At 45.9% G+C, this 17,712-nt stretch overlaps 1 protein-coding gene across 1 annotated transcript in view; it reads left to right on the plus strand.

Annotated features, from left to right (window-relative positions):
- CAMK4 (calcium/calmodulin dependent protein kinase IV) overlaps nucleotides 1-10,908 on the plus strand; it is a 495,844-nt gene extending 484,936 nt beyond the window's left edge. Inside the window, exon 11 of the mRNA XM_063964113.1 lies at nucleotides 9,695-10,908. Coding sequence (XP_063820183.1) covers nucleotides 9,695-9,859 — 165 coding nt within the window. The 3' untranslated portion in view covers nucleotides 9,860-10,908. The remainder of the gene's footprint in view (nucleotides 1-9,694) is intronic.
- Nucleotides 10,909-17,712: the final 6,804 nt, after the last annotated feature.

Consider the following 17,712-nt stretch of genomic DNA (forward strand, 5'->3'; position numbering starts at 1 on the left):
TATTACATTTGTGTTAAAGAAGCAAATCAAATGCAGATTTTGAACTCCAGTGAGTAATCGACATTACGGTTAAACATAACATTTAAACTTGTTTTTTTGCAGCAATTAGGTATAAAAATGATGCAGAGACATTGGGCCTAATTCATGTCTGTACACAATGGGGGTCATTCCGAGTTGTTCGCTCGCAAGCTGCTTTTAGCAGCTTTGCACACGCTAAGCCGCCGCCTACTGGGAGTGAATCTTAGCTTATCAAAATTGCGAACGAAAGATTCGCAATATTACGAAAAGACTTCTCTGTGCAGTTTCTGAGTAGCTCGAGACTTACTCTTCCAGTGCGATCAGTTCAGTGCTTGTCATTCCTGGTTTGACGTCACAAACACACCCAGCGTTCGGCCAGACACTCCTCCGTTTCTCCAGCCACTCCCGCGTTTTTCCCAGAAACGGTAGCGTTTTTTCACACACTCCCATAAAACGGCCAGTTTCCGCCCAGAAACACCCACTTCCTGTCAATCACATTACGATCACCAGAACGAAGAAAAAACCTTGTAATGCCGTGAGTAAAATACCTAACTGCATAGCAAATTTACTTGGCGCAGTCGCACTGCGGACATTGCGCATGCGCATTAGCGACTAATCGCTCCGTTGCGAGAAAAAAATAACGAGCGAACAACTCGGAATGACCCCCAATGACTGATGTTCACGCAATGGAGCGATTTTTGGCAAACTGAGCATGTGCTGCAATCTGTGCATGTGCTGCAATCTGTGCATGTGCTGCAATCTGTGCCTGCACAAGGGTGCTGCTGCAATTCCTCTCGTAACTGAGAGATTTGTCGTAGAGTGATTGACAGGAGGTGGCCATTTGGAGGTATTAAGCAGGAGGAGAGTGGTTGGGAAAACACAGGCATGTCATGGTCGTTTTCGGGGCGTGTATCTTTTGATGGCTGCGTGATCGTACGTGCAAATACATGGTGTCTGAGTCATTACTGCTGAGGCCAGTCTGCATAGCCATAGACCAACCCTTAGCTTTGATGGTCTCCGTAATTGCGTATCGAGAGTTATTCAGAGTTGCTAGCAAACTAAAAAAAAGTTATCCATTGGGCAAAACTATGTTGCACTGCAGGTGGGGCAGATGTAACATGTGCACAGAGAGTTAGATTTTGGGGGGGTGTTCAACCTGAAATCTAAATTGTAGTTTAAAAATAAAGCTGCCAGTATTTACCATGCACAGAAACAATATAACCCATCCAAATCTAACTCTCTCTGCACGTGTTACATCCGCCCCACCTGCAGTGCAACATGATTTTGCCCAATTGCTAGCTTTTGTGGTTTGCTAACGACTCTGAAAAATTCCCATAGTCCACTAATGTGGACACAATTACGAATGAGGTTGCGATGGCTCCGGTGGGCAACTCTTTTCATTTCTGGGTGGCAGCTTCACTTGTCAGCTTGTCATCTTCTTTTGTTTGCTAAAAAAAAAATGAAAACATGTAAATGCTCTGACTATTTTCACGTGAATTGACACGCATCTGCTGAATTGGTCAGTTAAAAAAGTAATAGCTTATACACAGCAATATACATTTAAGAACAACACATTACAAATAATATTTTAATGTTCTTAATATTGTATTAACATAGTGTTGGCACATGACTGCAGAGATGTAAATCACTCTCAAAATCTATCGTCTTTCTCTTATGTTTATTTTTACAAAAAAACTGTGACCCCTTTAACAATATTGTTCTTTGCAGATAAACATATATACAGATATATACAAAATATTGTGTAATAAGTATAAATAGCACACAGTAATGGTGTGTTCGCACGGAGAGATATTTTCTTATGATTTTGACTATATAGTCAAAATCGTAAGAAAAGTAAGCGCAGATCGCAAAGTCACCTTGCGATGCCGATGCGCGGTCCCACGCGGTCGGCATCGCAAGCCTAGACAGACTGTGTAGGCAAGTCAATTTTGACTATCTCATAGAAAAGATAGTCAGAATTGTCACTTAGCCAAAATCGCACATAGTATCGCAAGCACACTCATTATGTGCTTGCGAAGCCGACCTAGCCCCTGTCGCATAGTGAGAATCGGGCATAGCCCGAATCTCACCATGTGTATGGGCCTTAATTCTTTGCTCAGCTCTGTGTGGTGATTATTACAGGCAGTCATACTGTATTTCGCTCTCCGGTATGCAGTATATTCAAATGTCTATTCATATTTTAACTTCTGTAAGTACAGTTTGTTAAATACAATTTCTCTAACGTCCTAGAGGATGCTGGGACTCCGTAAGGACCATGGGGATAGACGGGCTCCGCAGGAGACATGGGCACTTTAAGAAAGACTTTGACTCTGGGTGTGCACTGGCTCCTCCCTCTATGCCCCTCCTCCAGACCTCAGTTTGATACTGTGCCCAGAGGAGCTGGGTGCATTTCAGGAGCTCTCCTGAGTTTCCTGCTAAGAAAGCATTTTTGTTAGGTTTTTTTATTTTCAGGGAGCCTGCTGGCAACAGACTCCCTGCATCGAGGGACTGAGGAGAGAGAAACAGACCCACTTCTCTGAGTTTCAGGGCTCTGTTTCTTAGGCTACTGGACACCATTAGCTCCAGAGGGATCGGTACGCAGGTCTCACCCTAGCCGTCCGTCCCAGAGCCGCGCCGCCGTCCTCCTCGCAGAGACGGAAGATTGAAGCCGGGTGAGTATGTGAGGAAAAGATCATCACAGGCGGCAGAAGACTTCAGATTCTTCACGGAGGTAACGCACAGCACTGCAGCTGTGCGCCATTGCTCCCATTCACCTCACACACTCCGGTCACTGTAAGGGTGCAGGACGCAGGGGGTGGGGGGGCGCCCTGGGCAGCAATTTAAACCTCATATATGGCATATAAGTGTATATACATGTACAGCTGGGCACTGTACATGTATATAGAGAGCCCCTGCCATAATTTGAATTATTTCGAGCGGGACAGAAGCCCGCCGCCGAGGGGGCGGGGCTTCTCCCTCAGCACTCACCAGCGCCATCTTTTCTCCACAGCACCGCTGAGAGGAAGCTCCCCGGACTCTCCCCTGCTTGACACACGGTGAAAGAGGGTTTTTAAGTAGAGGGGGGGCACATATTTGGCGCAATACAGATTACAAAGCGCTACTAGGTAAACACACTGTGTTTTTCCTGGGTCATATAGCGCTGGGGTGTGTGCTGGCATACTCTCTCTCTGTCTCTCCAAAGGGCCTGGTGGGGAACCTGTCTTCAGAAAAAGGGCTTCCCTGTGTGTGTGCGGTGTGTCGGTACGCGTGTGTCGACATGTCTGAGATTGAAGGCTCATCTAAGGAGGAGGGGGAGTGTATGAATGCTAGGTCTCCGTCAGCAGTGCCGACACCTGACTGGATGGATATGTGGAATGTTTTGAGTGCAAATGTTCATTTACTGCACAAAAGATTAGACAAAGCTGAAGCTGGGTTACAGTCAGGGAGTCAACCCATGCCTGTCCCAATGTCGCCTGGACCTTCGGGGTCTCAGAAGCGCCCACTATCCCAAATAGCTGACACAGATACCGACACGGACTCAGACTCCAGTGTCGACTACGAAGATGCAAAATTGCAGCCAAGGGTGGCAAAATGTATTCGATATATGATTATCGCTATAAAAGATGTTTTGCATATCACCGAGGAACCCCCTGTCTCTGACACGAGGGTACACATGTTTAAGGAAAAGAAACCAGAGGTCACCTTTCCTTCCTCACATGAGCTGAACGATTTATGCGAAAAAGCGTGGGAAACTCCAGACAAAAACTGCAGATTCCCAAATGGATTCTTATAGCGTATCCTTTCCTGTCACAGGACAGAATACGGTGGGAATACTCCCCTAGGGTGGACAAAGCTTTAACACGCTTATCAAAAAAGATAGCGCTTCCATCCCAAGATACAGCTACCCTCAAGGATCCTGCTGACCGCAAGCAGGAGGTTACCTTGAAGTCCATTTACGCACATTCTGGTACGTTACTCAGACCGGCTATTGCGTTGGCCTGGGTTTGTAGTGCTGTAGCAGCATGGACAGATTCCTTATCAGCAGATATTGAGACTCTTGATAAGGATACCATTTTAATGAACCTAGGGCATATAAAAGATGCTGTCTTCTATATGAGAGATGCTCAAAGAGACATTAGTTTACTGGGTTCCAGAATAAACGCTATGTCTATTTCTGCTAGGCGTGGCTTATGGACCCGGCAGTGGACAGGTGATGCCAACTCCAAGAGGCATATGGAGTTGTTGCCTTACAAGGGTGAGGAATTGTTCGGAGAGGGCCTCTCGGATCTCGTCTCCACGGCTACGGCAGGTAATCAAATTTTTTGCCATATATTCCCTCACAATCTAAGAAAGCGCCTCATTATCAAATGCAGTCCTTTCGTTCCAATAAAAGCAAGAGAGCACGTGGATCGTCCTTTCTTGCCAGAGGTAAGGGCAGGGGGAAAAAGCTGCACACCACAGCTAGTTCCCAGGAACAGAAGTCCTCCCCGGCCTCTGCTAAATCCACTGCATAACGCTGGGTCTCCCCTGAGGGAGTCAGCTCCTGTGGGGGCACGTCTTCGACTGTTCAGCCACGTCTGGGTCCACTCACAGGTGGATCCATGGGCAATAAAAATTGTTTCCCAGGGTTACAAGCTAGAATTCGAAGAAGTGCCTCCTCGCCGGTTTTTCAAATCGGCCCTATCGAAACAACCCCTGGAAAGGGAGATAGTTTTACAGGCAATTCACAAATTGTGTCTGCAACAAGTGGCGGTAGAGGTTCCCCTGCTTCAAAGAGGGCAGGGGTACTACTCAACTCTGTTTGTGGTTCCGAAACCGGACGGTTCGGTCAGACCCATTTTGAATTTAAAGTCCCTGAACCTTTACTTAAAACGGTTCAAGTTCAAGATGGAATCGCTCAGGGCGGTCATCGCCAGCCTGGAAGGGGGAGATTTTTTGGTATCTCTGGACATAAAGGATGCATACCTGCATGTCCCCATATATCCTCCTCATCAGGCATACCTGAGATTTGCGGTACAGGATTGTCATTACCAATTTCAGACGTTGCCGTTTGGGCTTTCCACGGCCCCGAGAATTTTCACCAAGGTAATGGCGGAAATGATGGTGGTCCTGCGCAAGGGTGTCACAATTATCCCGTACTTGGACGATCTCCTCATAAAAGCGAGATCAAGGGAGAAGTTGCTGGGCAGCGTATCACTTTCACTGAATGTGTTACAGCGACACGGCTGGATTCTCAATATTCCAAAGTCGTAACTGAATCCTACAAGTCGTCTGTCCTTCTTGGGCATGATTCTGGACACAGACCAGAAAAGGGTTTTTCTTCCGACAGAAAAAGCACAGAAACTCATGACACTAGTCATGAACTTGTTGAAACCAAAACAAGTGTCAGTACATCATTGCACTCAAGTTCTGGGAAAGATGGTGGCAACATACGATGCCATTCCATACTGCAGATTCCATGCAAGGACCTTCCAATGGGACCTATTGGACAAATGGTCCGGGTCGTATCTGCAATTGCATCAGAGGATCACCCTGTGCCCCAGGGCCAGAGTATCTCTCCTGTGGTGGCTAAACAGTGCTCACCTTCTAGAGGGCCGCAGGTTCGGCATTCAGGACTGGATCCTGGTGACCACAGACGCGAGCCTCCGAGGTTGGGGAGCAGTCACACAGGGAAGAAATTTCCAAGGCCTTTGGTCAAGTCAAGAGACTTGTCTTCACATCAACATCCTGGAACTAAGGGCCATATACAACGCCCTACGTCAAGCGGAGATCTTACTTCGCAATCGACCAGTTCTGATCCAGTCAGACAACATCACCGCAGTAGCTCATGTAAACCGCCAAGGCGGCACAAGGAGCAGAGTGGCAATGGCGGAAGCCACAGGGATTCTTCGCTGGGCGGAGACTCATGTAAGCGCTCTGTCAGCAGTGTTCATTCCGGGAGTGGACAACTGGGAAGCAGATTTCCTCAGCAGACACGATCTGCATCCGGGAGAGTGGGGACTTCATCAGGAAGTCTTCGCGCAGATTGCAAGTCGATGGGGACTACCCCAAATAGACATGATGGCGTCCCGTCTCAACAAAAAGCTACAAAGGTATTGCGCCAGGTCAAGAGACCCTCAGGCGGTAGCTGTGGACGCCCTAGTGACACCATGGGTGTTCCAGTCGATATATATGTGTTTCCTCCTCTTCCTCTCATACCCAAGGTGTTGAGGATAATAAGAAAAAGAGGAGTGAGAACAATTCTCATTGTTTCAGATTGGCCACGAAGGACCTGGTATCCGGATCTGCAAGAAATGCTCACAGATGATCCGTGGCCTCTTCCTCTTAAGACAGGACCTGCTACAACAAGGTCCCTGTCTGTTCCAAGACTTACCGCGGCTGCGTTTGACGGCATGGCGGTTGAACGCCGGATCCTAGCGGAAAAAGGTATTCCGGATGAGGTCATTCCTATGCTAATAAAGGCTAGGAAGGACGTGACATCTAAACATTATCACCGAATATGGAGAAAATATGTTTCTTGGTGTGAGGCCAGGAATGCTCCTACGGAAGAATTCCACCTGGGCCGTTTTCTTCACTTCCTTCAAACTGGAGTGAATTTGGGCCTAAAATTAGGCTCCATTAAAGTTCAGATCTCGGCCTTATCCATTTTCGTTCAAAAGGAATTGGCCTCATTACCTGAAGTACAGACTTTTATGAAGGGAGTTCTGCATATTCAGCCTCCTTTTGTACCTCCGGTGGCACCTTGGGACCTTAACGTGGTGTTAAGTTTCCTTAAGTCACATTGGTTTGAACCACTTAAGACAGTGGAGTTGAAATATCTCACGTGGAAGGTGGTCATGTTGTTAGCCTTGGCTTCGGCTAGGCGAGTGTCGGAATTGGCGGCTTTATCCCATAAAAGCCCCTATCTGGTTTTCCATATGGCTAGAGCGGAATTGCGGACCCGTCCTCAATTCCTGCCTAAGGTGGTCTCATCTTTTCATATGAACCAACCTATTGTCGTGCCTGTGGCTACACGTGACTTGGAGGATTCCGAGTCCCTTGATGTGGTCAGGGCTTTGAAAATTTACGTGGCCAGAATGGCTAGGATCAGAAAAACAGAAGCACTGTTTGTCCTGTATGCAGCCAACAAGGTTGGCGGCCCTGCTTCAAAGCAGACTATTGCTCGCTGGATCTGTAACACAATTCAGCAGGCGCATTCTACGGCAGGATTACCGTTACCGAAATCGGTTAAAGCCCATTCCACTAGGAAGGTGGGCTCTTCTTGGGCGGCTGCCCGAGGGGTCTCGGCACTACAGCTGTGCCGAGCTGCTACTTGGTCGGGGTCAAACACCTTTGCAAAGTTCTATAAGTTTGATACCCTGGCTGAGGAGGACCTCCTGTTTGCTCAATCGGTGCTGCAGAGTCATCCGCACTCTCCCGCCCGTTTGGTAGCTTTGGTATAATCCCCATGGTCCTTACGGAGTCCCAGCATCCTCTAGGACGTTAGAGAAAATAAGATTTTAAACCTACCGGTAAATCTTTTTCTCGTAGTCCGTAGAGGATGCTGGGCGCCGGTCCCAAGTGCGGACTACTTCTGCAAGACTTGTATATAGTTATTGCTTACATAAGGGTTATGTTATAGTTTCATCGGTCTTGGACTGATGCTATGTTGTTTTTTCATACTGTTAACTGGTTAGTATATCACAAGTTATACAGTGTGATTGGTGTGGCTGGTATGAATCTTGCCCTTGGATTACAAAAATCCTTTCCTTGTACTGTCCGTCTCCTCTGGGCACAGTTTCTCTAACTGAGGTCTGGAGGAGGGGCATAGAGGGAGGAGCCAGTGCACACCCAGAGTCAAAGTCTTTCTTAAAGTGCCCATGTCTCCTGCGGAGCCCGTCTATCCCCATGGTCCTTACGGAGTCCCAGCATCCTCTACGGACTACGAGAAAAAGATTTACCGGTAGATTTAAAATCTTATTTTTTACACTTTACAGTGTTGCTATATGTTTTATATTTTTGGTGGGAGTGACCAACAAGATCATATACAAGAGGCTTTCTACACCTAAAGCTGGCCACAAACCTAAAGATTATCTTTCCAACCATCCAACTAGTTGGCTGGTTGTAATATAAATCAGGCCAATGACAATCGGCTGTTTGCTCCCAAACACTGGAGGGGGAGGGGGGGGGGGGGGAAGCTGGTTAAATCTGTTCGATTTAAGCAATTTGCCTGAATGACAGTTTTCGTCTGATCTCCTTTGTCTGGAAGCACATGGCTTATTCTCATTTGCTCCCAGACGTTACCAGATTTTTGTTCCAACCAAAAATAAGTTGGATGGTTAGAAAGATCATCTTTTATAAGTGTATTACCAGCTTATGTCTCAAGTTTTTAAAAGAGAAAGTGTTGATAATCTAATCATCTGATGCCTATACTGTACCTTTGGGACAAGAAGGATTTTCTTCACAGATACCGTACTTCACTCATTGATTACACTGAGATTAGGACTATTGTCTTTTTTTTATATACAGTTATCTATGCTTATCTGCATCAAGCAGTATTTTTTGAAGGTGTTACACAGCACTGAGTATTACACCTTTCACACTAAAAACCCAGGTCCAACCTGAGTTATTGAACATGGTTTCAAGCTGTGTCCAGCTGCTCTGGTTATTGCCAGGTCATCCCTTTTCCAACCCTATGAGATGATGGGATCTATGTACTAAGCCTTGGAGAGAGATAAAGAGGACGGATATAAAGTACCAACCAACCAGCTCCTGTCATTTTTCAAACACAGCCTGTAACATGGCAGTTAGCAACTGATTGGCTGGTACTTTATTTCCGCCCGTGCGATTTCCAACTGCGGTCTATGATCTGCAGAATTTCGGTACCAAGTTCTACCCTGGTTGCAACTCATGTAGAGGACCCTGGTTGCTACCCAGGTAGCAGACCCAGGACACACAACCCGGGTAGACCCCTTTCACACCAAGTCAGGACCTGGCAATATCCCTGGTTAAAGGTGAAAGTGGTATATGAATCACAGTTTTTGAATTGTTTACAAATTCAGGTGTGCCACCAGTATTTACTATTTTTATCAGAGTGTAACGTACAGATGGAGCCGCTCTCATCTGAGGCGGCTCCATCGCAAACAAGCACTCCCGGCGTGACTAGGCGATCCGTCCGCCTAGTCACGCCGAAGTGCACATAGACGCTCTCCAATTCATAGAATAGAAGAGCATCTCCGTCTGGGCGCCCAGTCAGAAATGCTGAGTCCTAGGTGCGCCTAGGCACAGACGGGGCCACGACTAGCGTGGCTCCATCATTAGTGTTCTGTTTTTCCTTTCACCATATTTGTGTTTAGAAAACCAAAATGTAATCATAATTGAAATATATAATATTTTTTACATTTTGGAAAGCTTTTCAAATATATGTAACGAAAAAAAAAAAAGGGAAAATATTTGAATCAATTATATGACATACAGTATGTAGTCATGTTGTTAATGGTTATTACCATTATTATTACCATTATTATTGGTTGATTTAAAGTAATAATTAAAAACATAGTCACATGATTCCAAAGTACTGATATATTTTTGTACAGACATATTTTGAAATAAAAAGGAAAAAAAGGCTTTGCTCCTATTTTGCAGGGGCATATGTACTGATGGTACGTGTCACCAAATGTATTTTTTCTTTCTACAGGCAGCTGTTAAAGCTGTAGTAGCCTCAACGCGTTTAGGTAGTGCTGGCAGCCACAGCAGCCATGACAGCAATAAGCCAAGCAGGAATCCATCTCCTGTGCAAGAGAGTGGCCGCGAAGAGGTGACCACTAAAGAGCCTAAACAGGAAGAGGAAGGAGCATCTTGAGTCCACAACTGCCATGTTTGAGTCTGGGTCTCTGCCATTTCATGCACAAGCTACATCAATCTGTTTCTTCGCAGGGAAGATTCCTTAGCATGGCCTTCTGACAGTTATTTTCATGGGGTGCAATGAAATGCACAAGTTGGTGACACTATGTTCAATGCATGTGACTGCTTATCAAAATAGTAAAATGGCCGACCTGACACATGACAGGTGTAGTGCGGTACCTACATATGAACTATGACATGGGCTAATATTATTTCAACTATAACCTTGATATGCATTGTATCTACACTGTAGATGAAGTGTGTAGTGTTTCATTTTACAATTTTATAAAGGTAAAGGAATTTATAGAGGATATCTTAGTAGTATGAGTTTTCATTTCATATTATTATCATGTTGCTGGGTTTATACTAAAGCTCTAAAATAACACATATAACACCTATAGTTATATCAGTTATATCTGTTTACAATAAGATAGTATAAGTATTTTATGCAAAAAAAAAAACATTCCACTGATATGGCAGTAATGTATAGCCCTTGTGGCTGGAATATGGTACAGTATATTGACATAGTTAGCATTAATAATGCCTTATTATTACACTTTATATACAGTATTTTATTAACCAAAAATAATTTTCATAGATTTCTGTCAATGTACTGTCTAAAAGCTAAAACACATAACAAGTTAATATACAGTAAAATAACAGTAAAGTGAAGAGGCATAATACAATAAATGCTGAATAATGTATTGCAACCTTGGGGTTGGATGTGTAACAGCACTGGCTACAAATATTGTGAGATATGCAAAAGATTCGAGTATATTAAGAACACATCGTGCTGACTATTCAAAATGTTACTTGTACATTTATTTTTAATATAAATGAGTTGATTTAATGAAGACTATTGTCACATATTATTTATGTTTAACAGAAGACAATTATCAGTAGAACACTCAGCTCTTAAATTATTCTCCCGTTAAGATTTTTTTAATGAAAATATAAGCTGCTGTAGTTGTGTTTGAGATTCTTAATTTTTAATAATCATTATTTTTATGTGTAACGTGCATCAGAATTAAAACATTGGTGTAATCTTGATAATAATGACTAGTGGAGTTGTGTCTATATATTCTTTTCGTATGCATGCGACTACTTATTTCTATATTTTGATATTGATTTCCGATGTGAGAAGCTGACAAAATCATGGCCAAAAGAAATGAAGAGCAGAAACAGGTTACATCACTAGACTTATTGCTGATCGGAGGCATCGATGATCAGGGAAATATCATTCAAAATGTTAAAATTCCCAGACTCGCTGATCCCAACCATTTTTTGTTCGGAATTGGAAAATGGTGTAAATCCAACATGTTGGATTTCTCCAATCCCCCCAAGCCAGTCATCAGAACAGGGAATTGCGACAATCAATCACAGCTGTATGGGACCCATAACCTATGTCTCTATGCCAGAAGGCAAGATATTCATGACTAGTTTATCAATAGCAACAACCGCTCAAACCAGGATTAGTGTAAGACAGTGATTCCCAAACTGGGTGCTGCAGGCCACTTGCAGGGGTGCCACAGGACCAAATCAAATTATTTATGGTCAATGTGATAGGCACAACCAGTGCTGGGGTTTGCCAAACATAAAATGTGTGGACAAACAGAAGCACAACCTTGTCCACCACCCCATAACTGACCCTCAGAAGGACAGGTAAACACAATTTACTTAATTTAATAATTTGTTGCTGAATTTCTCAATAAGAACCTTTGGGCATAGGGCACCATGATTCAAGAAAGTTTGAGGAACACTGTTTTAAGATATTTGGTTTCCATTGGAAAAACACATCAGTGAGCCATCCTGCACCATTTTAAGCATAGTAGACACAACTGTGTATATATTAAAGCTGCAATTATCACTAGATATGTGCAGGTCAGTGCCATGGGAGTCAGCACGCCCCTTTCTGCTTCCCTTGCATCTGACATTAAATGTCAAGCACAAGGGAGCAGAAAAACAGCATCATAAAATTAATGTTAATGATGAAATTATTAGCCATTTGCTAGTACTGGTGTCATAATCACCTGCTATTTGAACCTACTCTGAACACCCACAAATAATATGCCATTCTCAGACATACATACATCAGTATGTTGTGTGCAGGTGTTCAAAACTGTGCAAACGTGCATTTGCCATACTCGGCCTGTTAGAATGGCCCTTCCCTCCTCATCCCAACTAGTTGGATGGTTGGATGAAACTTGGTCTAGTGTATGGCCAGAAGCATGCTACACTATATACTGCAGCATTTTTTTTACTTAAATAAACCAAAATTATAGACAGGATCAAATTAGAAGAGAATTATTTATACCATGCTTCCTAATTATAATAAAAGGTGTTCCCGATGGAACTGTGTAATTTGGATTGCAGGGAGTTAGAGAAAGCAGGCAAGAAAGTATATCAATTTACACTTGCTTTTATTAAAATAGGATTTTAATACCTACCGGTAAATCCTTTTCTCCTAGTCCATAGAGGATGCTGGGGTCCACTTCAGTACCATAGGGTATAGACGGTTCCGCAGGAGCCATGGACACTTTAAGACTTTTCAAGGGTGTGAACTGGCTCCTCCCTCTATGCCCCTCCTCCAGACCTCAGTTATAGGAACTGTGCCCAGACGGACATTTCGAGGAAAGGATTTACTTTTATACTAATGGTGAGATTCATACCAGCTCACACCTCAACCATGCCGCACAACATGGCATTCAACATGACACACGCCAACAGGCATGAACCATTTACAGCAACATGCTGAAAACAAATGTAACACAACTTGTGTAACTATAAAGAACAAACTGCAGGTAAAGTACACACTGGGTCGGGCGCACAGCATTCTCTACGGACTAGGAGAAAAGGATTTACCGGTAGGTATTAAAATCCTATTTTCTCTAACGTCCTAAGTGGATGCTGGGGACTCCGTAAGGACCATGGGGGATTAGCGGCTCCGCAGGAGACTGGGCACATCTAAAGAAAGCTTTAGGACTATCTGGTGTGCACTGGCTCCTCCCCCTATGACCCTCCTCCAAGCCTCAGTTAGATCTCTGTGCCCGAACGAGAAGGGTGCACACTAGGGGCTCTCCTGAGCTTCTTAGTGAAAGTTTTAGTTTAGGTTTTTTATTTTCAGTGAGACCTGCTGGCAACAGGCTCACTGCATCGAGGGACTAAGGGGAGAAGAAGCAAACTCACCTGCGTGCGGAGTGGATTGGGCTTCTTAGGCTACTGGACATTAGCTCCAGAGGGACGATCACAGGCCCAGCTTGGATGGGTCCCAGAGCCGCGCCGCCGGCCCCCTTACAGAGCCAGAAGGCAGAACAGGTCCGGAAAATCGGCGGCAGAAGACGTCCTGTCTTCAACAAGGTAGCGCACAGCACTGCAGCTGTGCGCCATTGCTCTCAGCACACTTCACACTTCGGTCACTGAGGGTGCAGGGCGCTGGGGGGGGGCGCCCTGAGACGCAATAAAAACACCTTGGATGGCAAAAAATGCATCACATATAGCTCCTGGGCTATATGGATGCATTTAACCCCTGCCAGAATACATAGAAAAATGGGAGATAAGGCCGCCAATAAGGGGGCGGAGCCTATCTCCTCAGCACACTGGCGCCATTTTCCCTCACAGCTCCGTTGGAGGGAAGCTCCCTGGCTCTCCCCTGCAGTCACTACACTACAGAAAGGGATAAAAAAGAGAGGGGGGCACTAATTAGGCGCAGTATTAACTATACAGCAGCTATAAGGGGTAAAACACTTATGTAAGGTTATCCCTGTATATATATAGCGCTCTGGTGTGTGCTGGCAAACTCTCCCTCTGTCTCCCCAAAGGGCTAGTGGGGTCCTGTCCTCTATCAGAGCATTCCCTGTGTGTGTGCTGTATGTCGGTACTTTTGTGTCGACATGTATGAGGAGAAAAATGATGTGGAGACGGAGCAGATTGCCTGTAATAGTGATGTCACCCCCTAGGGGGTCGACACCTGAGTGGATGAACTGTTGGAAGGAATTACGTGACAGTGTCAGCTCTGTATAAAAGACAGTGGTTGACATGAGACAGCCGGCTACTCAGCTTGTGCCTGTCCAGACGTCTCATAGGCCGTCAGGGGCTCTAAAGCGCCCGTTACCTCAGATGGCAGATATAGACGCCGACACGGATACTGACTCCAGTGTCGACGGTGAAGAGACGAATGTGACTTCCAGTAGGGCCACACGTTACATGATTGAGGCAATGAAAAATGTTTTACACATTTCTGATAATACGAGTACCACCAAAAAAGGGGTATTATGTTCGGTGAGGAAAAACTACCTGTAGTTTTCCTGAATCTGAGAAATTAAATGAGGTGTGTGATGATGCGTGGGTTTCCCCCGATAACAACTGATCATTTCTAAATGTTATTGGCATTATATCCTTTCCCGCCAGAGGTTAGGGTGCGTTGGGAAACACCCCCTAGGGTGGATAAAGCGCTCACACGCTTGTAAGGGCTCTACCTTCGCCTGAGATGGCCGCCCTTAAGGATCCTGCTGATAGAAAGCAGGAGGGTATCCTAAAAGGTATTTACACACATACTGGTGTTATACTGCGACCAGCAATCGCCTCAGCCTGGATGTGCAGTGCTGGGTTGGCGTGGTCGGATTCCCTGACTGAAAATATTGATACCCTAGACAGGGACAGTGTATTTTTGCCTATAGAGCATTTAAAAGATGCATTTCTATATATGCGTGATGCACAGCGGAATAATTGCCGACTGGCATCAAGTCTAAGCGCGTTGTCCATTTCTACCAGTAGAGGGTTATGGACACGTCAGTGGTCAGGTGATGCGTATTCCAAACGGCATTTGGAAGTATTGCTTTATTAAGGGGAGGAGTTATTTGGGGTCGGTCTTTCAGACCTGGTGGCCACGGCAACAGCTGGGAATTCCACGTTTGTACCCCAGGTCGCCTCTCAACATGAGAAGACGCCGTATTATCAGGCGCAGTCTTTTCGTGGACAAGCGGGCAAAAGGTTCCTCATTTCTGCCCCGTGACAGAGGGAGAGGAAAAAGGCTGCAGAAATCAGCCAGTTCCCAGGAACAGAAACCCTCTCCCGCCTCTGCCAAGCCCTCAGTATACGCTGGGGCTTTACAAGCAGAATCAGGCACGGTGGGGGGCCCGTCTCAATGAATTTCAGCGCGCAGTGGGCTCACTCGCAAGTAGACCCCTGGATCCTTCAGGTGATATCTCAGGGGTACAAATTAGAATTCGAGACGTCTCCCCCTCGCCGTTTCCTAAAGTCGGCTTTACCGATGTCTCCTTCTGACAGGGAGACAGTTTTGGAAGCCATTCACAAGCTGTATTCCCAGCAGGTGATAATCAAGATACCCCTCCTGCAACAGGGAACGGGGTATTATTCCACACTGTTGTGGTACCGAAGCCAGACGGCTCGGTGAGACCGATTCTAAATCTAAAATCTTTGAACACTTACATACAGAGGTTCAAATTCAAGATTGAGTCACTCAGAGCAGTGATTGCGAACCTGGAAGAAGGGGACTACATGATGTCTCGGGACATCAAGGATGCTTACCTTCATGTCAAAAATTTACCCTTCTCACCAAGGGTACCTCAGGTTTATGGTACAGAACTGTCACTATCAGTTCAGACGCTGCCGTATGGATGGTCCACGGCACCCCGGGTCTTTACCAAGGTAATGGCCGAAATGATGATATTCCTTCGAAGGAAGTGAATTTTAGTTATCCCTTACTTGGACAATTCCCTGATAAGGGTAAGATCCAGGGAACAGTTGGAGGTCGGTGTAGCACTATCTCAGGTAGTGTTGCGGCAGCACGATTGGATTCTCAATATTCCAAAATCGCACCTGGTTCCGACGACGTGTCTTCTGTTCCTAGGGATGATCCTGGACACAGTCCAGAAAAAGGTGTTTCTCCCGGAGGAGAAAGCCAGGGAGTTATCCGAGCTAGTCAGGAACCTCCTAAAACCGAGCCAAGTCTCAGTGCATCAATGCACAAGGGTTCTGGGTAAAATGGTGGCTTCCTACAAAGCAATCCCATTTGGCAGATTCCACGCAAGAACTTTCCAGTGGGACCTGCTGGACAAATGGTCCGGGTCGCATCTTCAGATGCATCAGCGGATAACCCTGTCACCAAGGACAAGGGTGTCCCTCCTGTGGTGGTTGCAGAGTGCTCATCTTCTAGAGGGCCGCAGATTAGGCATTCAGGACTGGGTCCTGGTGACCACGGATGCCAGCCTGCGAAATTGGGGAGCAGTCACACAGGGAAGGAATATCCAGGGCTTATGGTCAAGCCTGGAGACATCACTTCACATAAATATCCTGAAGCTAAGGGACATTTACAATGCTCTAAGCTTAGCAAGACCTCTGCTTCAAGGTCAGCCGGTGTTGATCCAGTCGGACAACATCACGGCAGTCACCCACGTAAACAGACAGGGTGGCACAAGAAGCAGGAGGGCAATGGCAGAAGCTGCAAGGATTCTTCGCTGGGCGGAAAATCATGTGATAGCACTGTCAGCAGTATTCATTCCGGGAGTGGACAACTGGGAAGCAGACTTCCTCAGCACGACCTCCACCCGGGAGAGTGGGGACTTCACCCAGAAGTCTTCCACATGATTAAAAACTCGACAGGTATTGCGCCAGGTCCAGGGACCCTCAGGCAATAAGTTGTAGACGCTCTGGTAACACCGTGGGTGTACCAGTCAGGGTATGTGTTCCCTCCTCTGCCTCTCATACCCAAGGTACTGAGATTGATAAGATGGAGAGGAGTAAGCACTATATTCGTGGTTCCGGATTGGCCAAGAAGGATTTGGTAACCGGAACTTCAAGAGATGCTCACGGAGGATCCGTGGCCTCTACCTCTAAGAAGGGACCTGCTCCAGCAAGGACCCTGTCTGTTCCAAGACGTACCGCGGCTGCGTTTGACGGCATGGCGGTTGAACGCCGGATCCTGAAGGAAAAAAGGCATTCCGGATGAAGTCATCCCTATCCTGATCAAAGCCAGGAAGGATGTAACCGCAAAAACATTATCACCTCAATTGGCGAAAATATGTTGCGTGGTGCGAGGCCAGTAAGGCCCGACGGAGGAAATTCAACTGGGTCGATTCCTACATTTCCTGCAAACAGGAGTGTCTATGGGCCTGAAATTGGGGTCCATTAAGGTTCAAATTTCGGCCCTGTCAATTTTCTTCCAAAAAGAACTAGCTTCAGTCCCTGAAGTTCAGACGTTTGTAAAAGGGGTACTGCATATACAGCCTCCTTTTGTGCCTCCAGTGGCACTTTGGGATCTCAATGTAGTTTTGGGTTCCAAAAGTCACATTGGTTTGAACCACTTAAATCTGTGGAGTTAAAATATCTCACATGAAAAGTGGTCATGCTGTTGGCCCTGGCCTGGGCCAGGCGCGTGTCAGAATTGGCGGCTTTATCCTGAAAAAGCCCTTATCTGATTTTCCATTCGGACAGGGCGGAATTGAGGACTCGTCCTCAGTTTCTCCCCAAGGTGGTTTCAGCGTTTCACCTGAACCAACCTATTTGTGGTGCCTGCGGCTACTAGGGACTTGGAGGCCTCCAAGTTGCTAGACGTTGTCAGTGCCCTGAAAATATATGTTTCCAGGACGGCTGGAGTCAGGAAATCTGACTCGCTGTTTATCCTGTATGCACCCAACAAGCTGGGTGCTCCTGCTTCTAAGCAGACTATTGCTCGTTGGATTTGTAGTACAATTCAGCTTGCACATTCTGTGGCAGGCCTGCCACAGCCAAAAATCTGTAAATTCCCACTCCACAAGGAAGGTGGGCTCATCTTGGGCGGCTGCCCGAGGGGTC

The sequence above is a fragment of the Pseudophryne corroboree genome, chromosome 1 (assembly GCF_028390025.1).
Source record: "Pseudophryne corroboree isolate aPseCor3 chromosome 1, aPseCor3.hap2, whole genome shotgun sequence".
Classification (NCBI taxonomy): domain Eukaryota; kingdom Metazoa; phylum Chordata; class Amphibia; order Anura; family Myobatrachidae; genus Pseudophryne; species Pseudophryne corroboree.